At 39.0% G+C, this 12,941-nt stretch overlaps 1 protein-coding gene across 1 annotated transcript; it reads left to right on the top strand.

The window, feature by feature from the left end:
* The first annotated feature begins 3,099 nt into the window (after positions 1 to 3,099).
* On the top strand, positions 3,100 to 5,268 carry LOC149098147 (uncharacterized). The gene has a single exon (XM_089276646.1). The coding sequence runs from the start codon at positions 3,100 to 3,102 to the stop codon at positions 5,266 to 5,268; it is 2,169 nt and encodes a 722-aa protein (XP_089132772.1).
* Positions 5,269 to 12,941: the final 7,673 nt, after the last annotated feature.

Genomic DNA, 12,941 nt, shown 5'->3' with positions numbered 1-12,941 from the left:
AATTTGTTCTAAAAATAGAAAAATTGTCCCATATCATAGGGACAGCCCCAATACTAGAAATGGCGCGTGCTTACGGTCTCCGTCGTCCCCGATTATGACTCCTGATCTAAACTCATTTTAGCAACTCAGTGTATAATTTTCACATCGATTCGACATAGGGAAGATTAGTTCAAAGTTATTGCATTGAAAAACGTTATTATCATAAGTTAGAAACTAGTCTCAGTGCAGGAACCGTGATTTCACAAGAAGTATTTACAATCAGTATTGCTGAGGAAAGGTTTCAAGACATAATTATCATTAAGGTTTAATTTTTGCGCTGGAGCACATGCGCATTAGATACCATTTGATTTCATAGTTAATTTGCATATCACAGAGACACGATCCACACTGTTTTTAACCAAATATGATACACTTTTTCAAAGTGACAAAACTAGTGTCCAGGTCAGCGCGGTCCCAAAGACGACTGTGTCCCTTTAAGGATACCAAAAACATAAAAAACCATCTTTGACAAGAGGTGCTGTTTTCTGTAAGCGATAATCCAACCAAGTATTAACACAGCGGAGAAGGGCTTAAGTTTTGTATCACTCGACTTCAGTTTGCAGAGAAATATTGGGCCACGGCTCATCCAAGGATGCGAATAAGACAAGTGAAAATGAATATGTCAGTTTCTTTCTTAAGATTTGTTAAGTGCAGTTCAGAAAACCTGAAAAAAGACATTAACTGCAAGTCATTTCTTCCCTTCTGGTTCAGATCGAGGCAGAGCGTGTTGTTGATCATAAGTAAGGAAACAAGGTCGTGTCAACATGCCAGCAGAAGTAAATAGTTGCTGCAAAGTTAAAGTTTTAACTTTGAAAATGAAATTTACAATTTTAACTTTAAAATTTCTAGGTCCAGAAATGTTTTCTAACAAAAGAATTCACAAAGTCAATCATTCTTCATAATGATTTCATGAAAACGTTTTATTGTGATCACTCTTGATCATTATGTAAGAATTAATAACCAACAGTTATTGTGCTTGACAACGGTACAGTAATCTGTTTATCATTAGTACAAGTCTACCAGATTATACTAATGCAATACTGCATTCTGATTGGCTAAGGTATATCTTGTACGATCATCCATTACTATTCAGTGGTTGAAGATTGTCTGCAAAACAGGGACATTTTTTCTCGTCTCACCGAAGTTTCGGAAGAGGATTTAGAAATATTGAATGGATAATCAAATTCTCCAGAAGACCCAGTGAAACAAGGCCATTTGCTGTCACAGCACTCGAAATTTTAGAAAAAAAAAACTGATAATCGTTCGGACAAAGCTGAAAGATGGACTCAAAAGACAGTTCATTCTGCGCTCGATAACACTATGGTGACGTTTTAAAGTGTAGGGATTTAATTGGCAGTCATTTAGTAAGAGTTCTATACTTAAACGACTAGTTCATTTTGCTTAGTACTTGTTTATTTTTTTCTGAAGCCAAAAGCTAGCGTTACCTTGTGAACATTTCATTATGTATGTAAGCACCGTAAGTTTTATTTGGAAAGAAAATATAGAACAAGTAGGAGAGTATCGCAGCAGCACCCTCACTCCGACAGTTCATCGCATAATAATACATGTTGATTCTGCGTGACACATTCTGATGAACTGTTAATATTTGATTCGATCAACAGGTAGCCTGAGGAATAGTAAAGAAAGTGAACAATGATACACCACAGCGAACAACTGGCTAAAAGACAAATGCAGAAACACTTTCAAATAAATTCTCTTTGAGCTTGGAAATAAACTTTAAGAAAAGCACCTGTACTCCGTTTATCGTAAATCTGTTGATCCTCAGAGTAAGTTACGATGGAATAGTTGAATAACAAATGAAGCTGACGTGAATATATATAATATTAAGTCTGTATGAGGGAAGAATAAAAAGATAGAGATTTTCGCAAATAACGAAAGTAAACTTAGCTGATGTAAGGAAGGTGCAAAAAGCAAATTAAAGACTAGAATCCAATAAGCTCTTACACCTTCCTGTGATAAAATATTATTTAGAAAATAACTGTAGAAAAAAATATGCCGCAGAACCAGAAAGGTGAGTGCGGTTAAACATGTGTCGTTGTCCTTTACTTTGCGTTTAAATTCAGTTTAATCCAATGAACATTACTCATTCTCAAAGCAGAGGGCAATGCCAGAAAAAAATCGTCAGTTTAAAAAAAAAAATCGTGAGATACCCCTACACAAGCCATTGTGCACAGTAGTTTATCTTCGGCCAAAAATCCCCCACCGTCTTCCAGGGGAAGATTGTTTAAAGAGTCCTAATTCCTGTCCCCCAAAACCCCCACTCCCCTGATTGAAACAATCGCGAAGGAGGATTAAACTTCGTCCATAATCCTTTACTTTCCTAGAGAGAATATTTGGAGAGGAAGTTTAACTCTCATCCATAATCTTCCACTCGTCCTTTAAAGTTCAAAAAGGGGTTGTAGTATGAGGTAGACTTCCTCCCAAAGTACTTTTCTCTGAGAGGGTTAGGGGTTAAGAAGTAGCGGTAAGACTAAACTACACTGTGTCGACACTATGGGCATAAATAAGCAGTCTAGTCTTTCAGCCATTTCCTAAACCTTGACCATCTTAAAGAAAATTACTTTGGGAGGAAGGTTTACTGAAAATGTAACCACTTTTGACTTTTAAAGAAAAGATTAAGAGGTTATGGTTAAGACATACACTTCCCTCCAAATCTCCTTCCTAGGAAAGTAGAGGATTATAGAAAAAATTTATTCCTCACGCGCGATTGTTTCATTCAGTGGAGTGGAGGTTTGAGGAACAGAAATTATGCTCTTCAAACAGTATTCCCCGGTAAGATAGCGGGGAATTTTGGCCAAAAGATAAACCAATGTGCCCAAAATATCGTGTAGGGGTATCTCTCACTGACGATTTTCTAAAGGCATTGCGCTCCGCTTTGGGAAGAGAAAGTGTATCTCGGATTCAACTAAATTTAAATGCAAAGTAATTCTCCTTCCAAGCAAGGTAAAGGATAACCACTGTTATTAATAAAAACATTTCCACCTTGTTTTTACGATTTCAAGAGTCATCACCTAAATTGAATATATGAATAAATTAACGATGGGAAGAGTCATCTTGCTCCCTGCTACCTCCTCTGGGGAGGAGCAAGGAGGGAAAAAGAGTCATCTTGCTCCCTGCTACCTCCTCTGGGGAGGAGCAAGGAGGGAAAAAGAGTCATCTTGCTCCCTGCTACCTCCTCTGGGGAGGAGCAAGGAGGGAAAAAGAGTCATCTTGCTCCCTGCTACCTCCTCTGGGGAGGAGCAAGGAGGGAAAAAGAGTCATCTTGCTCCCTGCTACCTCCTCTGGGGAGGAGCAAGGAGGGAAAAAGGGTCATCTTGCTCCCTGCTACCTCCTCTGGGGAGGAGCAAGGAGGGAAAAAGGGTCATCTTGCTCCCTGCTACCTCCTCTGGGGAGGAGCAAGGAGGGAAAAAGGGTCATCTTGCTCCCTGCTACCTCCTCTGGGGAGGAGCAAGGAGGGAAAAAGGGTCATCTTGCTCCCTGCTACCTCCTCTGGGGAGGAGCAAGGAGGGAAAAAGGGTCATCTTGCTCCCTGCTACCTCCTCTGGGGAGGAGCAAGGAGGGAAAAAGGGTCATCTTGCTCCCTGCTACCTCCTCTGGGGAGGAGCAAGGAGGGAAAAAGGGTCATCTTGCTCCCTGCTACCTCCTCTGGGGAGGAGCAAGGAGGGAAAAAGGGTCATCTTGCTCCCTGCTACCTCCTCTGGGGAGGAGCAAGGAGGGAAAAAGGGTCATCTTGCTCCCTGCTACCTCCTCTGGGGAGGAGCAAGGAGGGAAAAAGGGTCATCTTGCTCCCTGCTACCTCCTCTGGGGAGGAGCAAGGGGGGAAAAAGGGTCATCTTGCTCCCTGCTACCTCCTCTGGGGAGGAGCAAGGGGGGAAAAAGGGTCATCTTGCTCCCTGCTACCTCCTCTGGGGAGGAGCAAGGGGGGAAAAAGGGTCATCTTGCTCCCTGCTACCTCCTCTGGGGAGGAGCAAGGGGGGAAAAAGGGTCATCTTGCTCCCTGCTACCTCCTCTGGGGAGGAGCAAGGGGGGAAAAAGGGTCATCTTGCTCCCTGCTACCTCCTCTGGGGAGGAGCAAGGGGGGAAAAAGGGTCATCTTGCTCCCTGCTACCTCCTCTGGGGAGGAGCAAGGGGGGAAAAAGGGTCATCTTGCTCCCTGCTACCTCCTCTGGGGAGGAGCAAGGGGGGAAAAAGGGTCATCTTGCTCCCTGCTACCTCCTCTGGGGAGGAGCAAGGGGGGAAAAAGGGTCATCTTGCTCCCTGCTACCTCCTCTGGGGAGGAGCAAGGGGGGAAAAAGGGTCATCTTGCTCCCTGCTACCTCCTCTGGGGAGGAGCAAGGGGGGAAAAAGGGTCATCTTGCTCCCTGCTACCTCCTCTGGGGAGGAGCAAGGGGGGAAAAAGGGTCATCTTGCTCCCTGCTACCTCCTCTGGGGAGGAGCAAGGGGGGAAAAAGGGTCATCTTGCTCCCTGCTACCTCCTCTGGGGAGGAGCAAGGGGGGAAAAAGGGTCATCTTGCTCCCTGCTACCTCCTCTGGGGAGGAGCAAGGGGGGAAAAAGGGTCATCTTGCTCCCTGCTACCTCCTCTGGGGAGGAGCAAGGGGGAAAAAAGGGTCATCTTGCTCCCTGCTACCTCCTCTGGGGAGGAGCAAGGGGGAAAAAAGGGTCATCTTGCTCCCTGCTACCTCCTCTGGGGAGGAGCAAGGGGGAAAAAAGGGTCATCTTGCTCCCTGCTACCTCCTCTGGGGAGGAGCAAGGGGGGAAAAAGGGTCATCTTGCTCCCTGCTACCTCCTCTGGGGAGGAGCAAGGGGGGAAAAAGGGTCATCTTGCTCCCTGCTACCTCCTCTGGGGAGGAGCAAGGGGGGAAAAAGGGTCATCTTGCTCCCTGCTACCTCCTCTGGGGAGGAGCAAGGGGGGAAAAAGGGTCATCTTGCTCCCTGCTACCTCCTCTGGGGAGGAGCAAGGGGGGAAAAAGGGTCATCTTGCTCCCTGCTACCTCCTCTGGGGAGGAGCAAGGAGGGAAAAAGGGTCATCTTGCTCCCTGCTACCTCCTCTGAACATGTTGTGTGCGTTTGGCCACCCTGTTGCGACGTGTTTGGTGTTTTTGTCAAGTATGAGCGATCAGTTCGTAATATATCTGAAGAGGTCTCAAGAGGGTGGCCAAGCGCGCGCAACATGTTGCGGAGAACAATGTTGTGATTTGTTGGATTGACCTGGTGAGATCATTTGGGGGGGTGGGTGTGGGGGGATAAGATCTTTATTTATTAACACACTTTGTTGAAGTTTTTAAGTAATGGACAAGGACACAAGATTTGGCCGCAAACTTAGTTTGCGGCTTGTTTATATATCCTTTTTTCGTTATTTAATGATCTAATGTTGTAGAAGGTTTCAAGAGCTCTTTTTTGTGTCCTTTAATTGGCCCTTACACCTTCTTAACATAAGGAAAGGCTTTGCGAAATTTCACTTAAGTACTGTACTTTGATTCACATTGTTTTAAAGAAGAAAATGCTGATGAAAGCTACCTTGCAAGTCTTGTTTATTGCTTAAATAGTTTTCAAAAATTTAGTAATGTTTTTCCAAAAAGTCACATAACTCTTTTCGAAGACTTGCTCACCTCCTTTTTTAACATTTTATTTTAAGGTGGTTGAATTTAATATTGATCAGTGCTGCAGCCCATTTTCTTAACGGTTCCGTCTAATCTCTGTGATCCTGTTGACAAGAATTATCATTATTGATCAGTTAGAAGGCAAGTGTAAGTGCTATCTAGACAATTGAAAATACGTGCACTGAGACGTTATATGCTAATTTACCAACTGTACTGGGTTAACAAGAATGAGCGCAAAAATTTCAAATCTCTATGTCAAGTTTTTTCTTTCTTTAATTTCTTTTCATATACACAAGCTATTCGTATCGTTTAGGTTTGATAGGTTGCCATCAATATTTGGGTGCTACTTTATCACAAAATCCGTTAACCAGGATTCTATTATCATTCTATAGAAAGTCAAGTTAACAACGTGTTATGCTAAAATGAATAAGAACTGTAGATCTACTTCAGCTACCTTCAAAACAGCAAGGAACACACATGGTATCCATGGATACACTGACTAAACTTATACTAGAAAATTCGGCAATGTTGTCAGATTTGATATCAAGACAACATCCCATACAGTTTCTTTATTTCTTTATTCTCATCACTTGACTTTTTGAGAATGTTTTAAGACAGCTAGGAGAAATTGTTTGTTGATTTCTAGTTCTTGAGAATTGAAAAGTTCATTCAGTTCTACCTTGCCGCTATTTTCTACGTGACGAGCACATTGCATCTTTCGAGCTAAATCAAGCCATTCTTTAAGTGAACCTCAAATTACTGTTTATTTGTGTAACTGAAGTGTGAAGAAACATATTTTAAACTCAAAATTGGTAGACAAAAAGCTCTATTTCGTTTTGGAGACTGATGGCAAAATCAGATTTGCAAAGTATCTCGCTTGTCAGTTTCCCACTGTCAGACATATTAAACAGAGTGCGTTTATTTTATCACTGAACTTGTCGTGTATAGTAAGTCCTTTTATATAGAGAACGGGTTTGTTGGGGAATTTGATGCCTCGCCGACACCTCTCTTAAGACCGTAGCTAGAAACGCTCCAAACATGTATGGAGTTACCACTTTTTATCGGTACTAACTGGAAAATTTAATATCCATTCACGACAAACAGAAATATTTTATTATTCTAGGCTATATTCTTTCCAGGAATCTTAAAGGTACTGAATAATTTTAATACCTTGAGCTATTCCGCAGCATTTTTAACAGAGTGTTGCCAAATTATTTCTGGTTACAATAAAGTAATGGAAAATCGAAAACTAATCCTCATTATGGAATAATATAACTTTACTTCTTGTTTACTTTTGCAACAAAGTGGGCAGCACTATTGAACGCTGGAAATGGATAATTATAACTTAACTCACGTGTCTGCGTATTGAACATCTTATTTTTTAATGTCATTGTACAGAAAGAAATAAGGAAAAAATCAGAAATCGAGAGTGAAATTTGCCTTCCACCGCAAGAGTGGTTTTGCACGAGAACTCGTTTTCAAACAGAAGGACAAGGTAAACTCGAAAATGGCCTATTCACTGTTCCATCAAGACAATGATCCAAAGTTGATGACTTCCTTTTTTCTCATCATCTTGTTGAAATTAATATTATTGTAATTAACTGAAATTATTAATTGAAATTCTCATCATCTGCAGAAAGGAGAAATGAGCTGTCGATCACTATTTCTTGGAAATAATAGAGTTCATTTCTATAATCGACATAACACGTTTCAGTGATGAACGACTTTTTTACTTGAATTTGTTATTGCTTTCTAGGAACAATACCTGAAAACTGGAGCGGAGCGAATGCTGGAAAATCACATCTTCGTTTGCTCCGAAATCGTAAAGATATCTTTCTCTTGAATTTATAAACAATCCACCTCTAAATTACAGTTCAACAAGTTTCTCACTTTTTCTTCTATAAATCACCAGTTAAGAACATCACAACCTTTTTTGTACAGGACGCTTAAAACAAAAGTACTGTTTTTCCTTATCATTTTTCATGTGACTGTACCATGCAAGGAATTAAATTCGCACTCCTGTTATTACTCTGGAATTTTTTTCCTATTTTTGTCGTTGAACTTCTTAGTCGTCAGTTAGTTTTTTTTTTTAATAAAAAATGCTAAGTCGAGCTGCCACAAATTGCAGCCGCTTCATTTAATGCTCTAAAAAAGGGACTGTATCGAGATGAAATCTACACAATATGCCACAAGAACAGTTCTTACAATTTGTCTGTGGGTAATTTATAAAGCCAGAATTCCTAAATCAAACGTAACGGTTATTTTGGGGGCATCGATTTCCCTTCTTGAACATGTACTGCAATTTTGGTGTCAAGATTGAACTTAAGCAAAGTTTTCAAACACGTGAATCCAATTCTTTTCTTTGACCTTTTCCAATAAGAACGCCGCAAAGAGCTTGCAAATTGTACATTTCTTCTACCCACCCTCCTCTTTAACAATGCATAGAGTCAGCTTTAGTCACGACTGAAAACAATCTGTTGCTGGTGTTTTGTGGCGCTATTTCAGCCCACAATCCGAGTGATTTGACAAAATAAATCTTACATTTAATATTTTTTCCACTTAAAAGTATGAAACATTCAATACTTAGTTGCTACATTCTTTCTCGTATATTTTTATATGCGAAAGATGAAAATTTGGCAATAAATATTGTAAATTTTGACATCAAGACAATATCTCATAGTGGATGTATTATTTATTCTGATCACCTGACTCTTTGGCAATGTCTTAATTCAGTCAAGAGATTTAATTGCTGATCCACTGTCAATTTTATAACTTTATTATCCGTTGGCTCGTTTGCAATTTTTAAAGCGGTGCTCTTGAAATGAGCTTTCGAGCTGAGTCAAGTCACTTTTTTGTGCAAGTGATGTACGAAGAGTCAGTTTTTAATTCGAAATTGGCAAGAAAGCCGTCTATTTATTTCCCTTTGGGCTGGTATATACGTAGCCGAACAGTTTTGTAAACTCTCTCGCCTGTCACAATTTCCCTTTGTCAAACATAACCATAATACATTTATTTTTTAGTCATGTGATGCAGTGAACAACCGGGTTTGGTTTAGAATTGATGTCTCGCTGACATCTGTCTTCAGACCCTGTTAACGCCCAAACATTGAATTCACCACTCATGGAACACTTACTTTTCGTATCAGTTCTAGCTGGAAATTATACACTCGCGAAAATCAGAAACACTTATTGTCTGATGTCACCAAAGGAAAAAAAAACACAGGAAAATTGCGTTAACTACTCTCGGAATTACGCTAAAAGAGGCGGAGAAACAAATCATCCCACAAAGTTATCCCACAAAGGTGATATGATTATAAATTTGACTTTACGGAAATGTCTTACGAAACACCGCCCTACGCTCCCAGTTACCCGTGTGTTCTAACTTTCCGGACATTAGGGAGCTCAAGCAAACCACGACGGCAACGGCAACGAAAACTTTTGGACGGAAGGGCAGTCTCAGTCACGTAGAAATTTATTAATCTAAATATTGTGTTGATAATCATTGCTTATTTTTTTTCCAATCTTCTTACATTGCGTAGCACAGTAAAGGCAAGCGCTAATGTGACTGACTATTGGTTTCCTATAAAACAAAAATTGGAAAAGCCAAGTAAATGGGTCAAACTAAAGAAAGAATTTAGCCTTGATGACAAGCAAGTTTCAAAGGCATTTCTTCTGCCAGTGAGGACTGCTAATGAACCGTATCTACGCTCCTTTCGGTACAAAGTGTTGAATTCTGTTCTCTTTACTAATGATCGCCTGTGTAAAATAGGATACGTTTCTAGTCCCAACTGCATCTCTAATCAGCAAACGGAAACAATATCCCATATTTTGTTTGGTTGTTCTTTCTCATATTCTTTTTGGCATGAGGTTAATGAAAAAGGTTTTGAACATAATCAAGAGTTGCAGAAGCCTCTCGCTTACATATTGCGATGTTATTGTTGGGTCTTTTGAGGAGGAATATGGATCTATTTAATTATATAGTAATTTTAGGAAAATCTTTCTTGTGGACTTGTCGATGTAGAGAAACATTACCTTCCTTGAGCCACTTCATAAGAATTTAGAAAATTAAATATGAAACTGAAAAACACATATTTCAAATCGAATAAAACGAATTTGTTTAAAGAATAATAGAAGATCTTTGAGGATGCAATTTTAAGGTTACTTCAAACCTTCGCGGAGCTACATTGATCGATATTTTTTAGGTCAAGAAATTTAAAGTCCGCAAAGCTCAAGTTTGCATACTGTGAACGCTAGGGGCTCTGTTATTTCATTGGCTCGCGGCTTTTCAAGATGACACATCCCTCTGTGAAGGCGAGATATGTTTTTAAATCTTAAAAAGTAGAAAACTCGCACTCGTTTTTCGAGAGAACCCCTTCTCTTTAAATGAATTAATAGGGTATGCAGATTTGACAGTTTTCCATGAAATTCGGTCAGAGCATTCACTGATAGATATGGAACAAAAGTGTGTCGGCGAATTCCCTTATTTTAAATACTTTCCTCGTGGCGGCCTTTAACGCAACAGGTTACGCGAATTTTTCGATAGTCGAACTTGACAGATCTATAAAAAGATAACCAATAGAAATAAAAGAAAACGCTGACACGTTATTGGAGATTGAGGCTTTGTGATAAACACTGCACAGTTATTTTGCATGAACGATCGCATTTGATACCCGATTAATTCGCTGGGGCGTCAGTCGGTCATTTTGGAGTTGACGGCCTCTGCCGCCTTCGGAAAGCAAAATCCAAAACAAATCATAATTTTACCCAATTTTACATTTTATAACCTTTCTGTTGATATATAGTTTGTGGGGGTTTCCTTGAAAACAGCGCGCATACGAATTTTTTTCTGGAATACACCTGCGAAGGTTTGAAGTAACCTTAAGTAATAATTATAGTAGACAACGCTATTATTAAGGAAAATCGTTAAGTTCAATAAGTATGAAGATAAGAATTGACAAAATCTTTTTTCTTAATTAATTCAATGGGGTGTCATTGTTAACTTCTGTACGTAAACCAACCTTTATTCGTTCTTCTGTAAATTAATTGTTAAAAAAGGGATTGTAATTGATGTAATTGTGGAAATAAAAAATCCCAAATGAAGAAAAAAAAACATAAAACAGCAACGAAAACGTCACCAAACGAAAGGTTTATTGAGTAGAACAATGGCTGTGCGCGTGCATTTTAAATCTTTGTGCATTTTGTAGCAGTAACGTGACATGAACAGGTTCTGTGAATTTTGAAGAACGTAGGTCGGGATGGCAAATTTTTTGTATTTCTTTTTGGAATGGATCGCTGGCATTACATATTTAGTTTGAGCAAGTTTTAAGTACTGATTGGCGGACGGAGCAGATATGCAGATTGTTACGAGATTAGAAATACCATTTTTCTTTCTAGGAGTCGTCCCTGGCGTAGGTATCGTCGTTGCTGAAGCTAGCTATTTCATTTCTTATCCACAACTCAAAATTCATTCTTTCATGTATCAAAAACAGAGGTTTTCGCAGGCAGTTTCCAATGAAATTGAAAACAAAGTAGGGAGTTTAAAACCAGTCAAGAAGTATGATCTTTTAGGTCGATTTAGATGAACGACAGAAATTCCATTTATTAATTACATAATCTGCGTTTTTTTCAAGGATTTCCAGTTCGACGTCTAGCTGACCCTTTATCATTTCTTTAATATCGTTGTGTTAACACAGTTTTAATTTTCGTTTTATGATCAGTTATAATAATTCATGAGACTTCTTTAAAATTTATATTTTCTGAATATTTTAGCACAAAGTTTCGTCCAATAGATAATACGGCCAGTCAACAATGCTCCTTTCCCCATCGGAATGTCATTCAAAACGTTTTTTCACATGAAACACACTAATAAGTACAATTTTGCTTTGTTAACTTTTTAAATGAACTTCAATTTTCTGTTAACATTGTATCACGAACATTTGATGAGGGAAAATTTGATGAAAGAGAACTCATCGCAAATTGCGAAAAAACGTTTTCTCCGCGAAATTTAACCCGTAGACCTAAATTAAGTCATAGCAATTTTTTTTAAAATTTTCTCTCTTTCTGATCTATCTACTAGTCCATGTAAGATTTAACCCCCCGAAGAAGACATTGTACAGTTTTTGAATGGTCAATGTGTAAATATATTCTGAAATCACCTAAATATATTCTGAAAGTCCCTATATATTTTAGCCGTTTTTCATTCTTTTGGAGGGGTGGGTCGGTTAAAATATTCAAAAAAGTATCCTTACGTGCCTTCATAAGCATGCCGTGATGAAAAAAAAAAAAACTACTCAGGGCTCCATAAATGTAAACATTATGCAAGTAAAAAAACAAGTTGAGAATTAATTGCAAAGGCACTTCAATAAGCTTGTATACTCTGGTATTGTTAGAAGTCATATTGCCAAATCCTGTGTTAAAAAATTCCAGTAACGGTACGGCTCACCAAGTTCATTCAATAATCTTCCTCCGAGTAATTAAGAAGGAATCTACAAAACGTTTGAGTAACAAGTGGAAAAAACTTTGTACCGAGATTATTCACATCGTATTGTAAACGGCTGTGCGACTGTTTTAAATATCTTCTCGAAGGAAATTATTTCTAACAACATCAAATGTCGACTGAAACAGATTTTGAAGTTCATATGAAATACTTGAAATTACTGGTGAAATGAAACTGATGATGAAAGTCTACCTTTGTTTGCACAATTTCTCTAAACTTTGAAACTTATTTTCCCACATTTCCATGGGAAATGGTTTTCGGTGTTATTTCAAGCCACTATTTATATCTTAACCTTTTAGAAAATGCAGAAAGGACTGCAAGATACTTAGAATTATTCTGGATGGAGGTTTTTGTCCAATAAAAACTGAAATTGCTCGATTTTCTCTCGGATTTTGTCTTAGTTATTATTGTAGAACTAATTAATGATTAGATCTGAATAAGGCGACTTTAATTATTCTATGCTCAATTCAGTGGAACGTTTTCACGTGACGTCATCAAGCTTTTAAATCCAAACGTAAAGAGCCACCAGAGTTTCTATCCTCATCAGGCATAAGAGGTGCGAAAATTATACATCTTGACAGCATTTCAGCACAATGGTGTCCTTCGTTTGGAAACAAGTGCATTTTGAATTTTAGAGTTATGGCAGTGCGGGACATCGCGTTTGTCAAAAAATATATACTTATCTCATGATTTTTACACCTTCGTGAAATAAAAGTAGCAGTTAAGTGTTAATATGTTGGTTTGTACAGAATAAGCAATCAATGGCCTAGATAACCAAGAAGATC

This window comes from Orbicella faveolata, unplaced genomic scaffold (assembly GCF_042242905.1).
Source record: "Orbicella faveolata isolate gen_17 unplaced genomic scaffold, um_ofav_v1 contig_46, whole genome shotgun sequence".
Lineage (NCBI taxonomy): Eukaryota > Metazoa > Cnidaria > Anthozoa > Scleractinia > Merulinidae > Orbicella > Orbicella faveolata.
Note: the sequence above shows the minus strand (reverse complement) of the source record. Positions and strands in the feature narration are given on the sequence as shown.

Bases quoted from the DNA above. Each gene is read 5' to 3' on its own strand.
- LOC149098147 (XM_089276646.1), top strand. From the start codon at position 3,100: ATGGGAAGAGTCATCTTGCTCCCTGCTACCTCCTCTGGGGAGGAGCAA.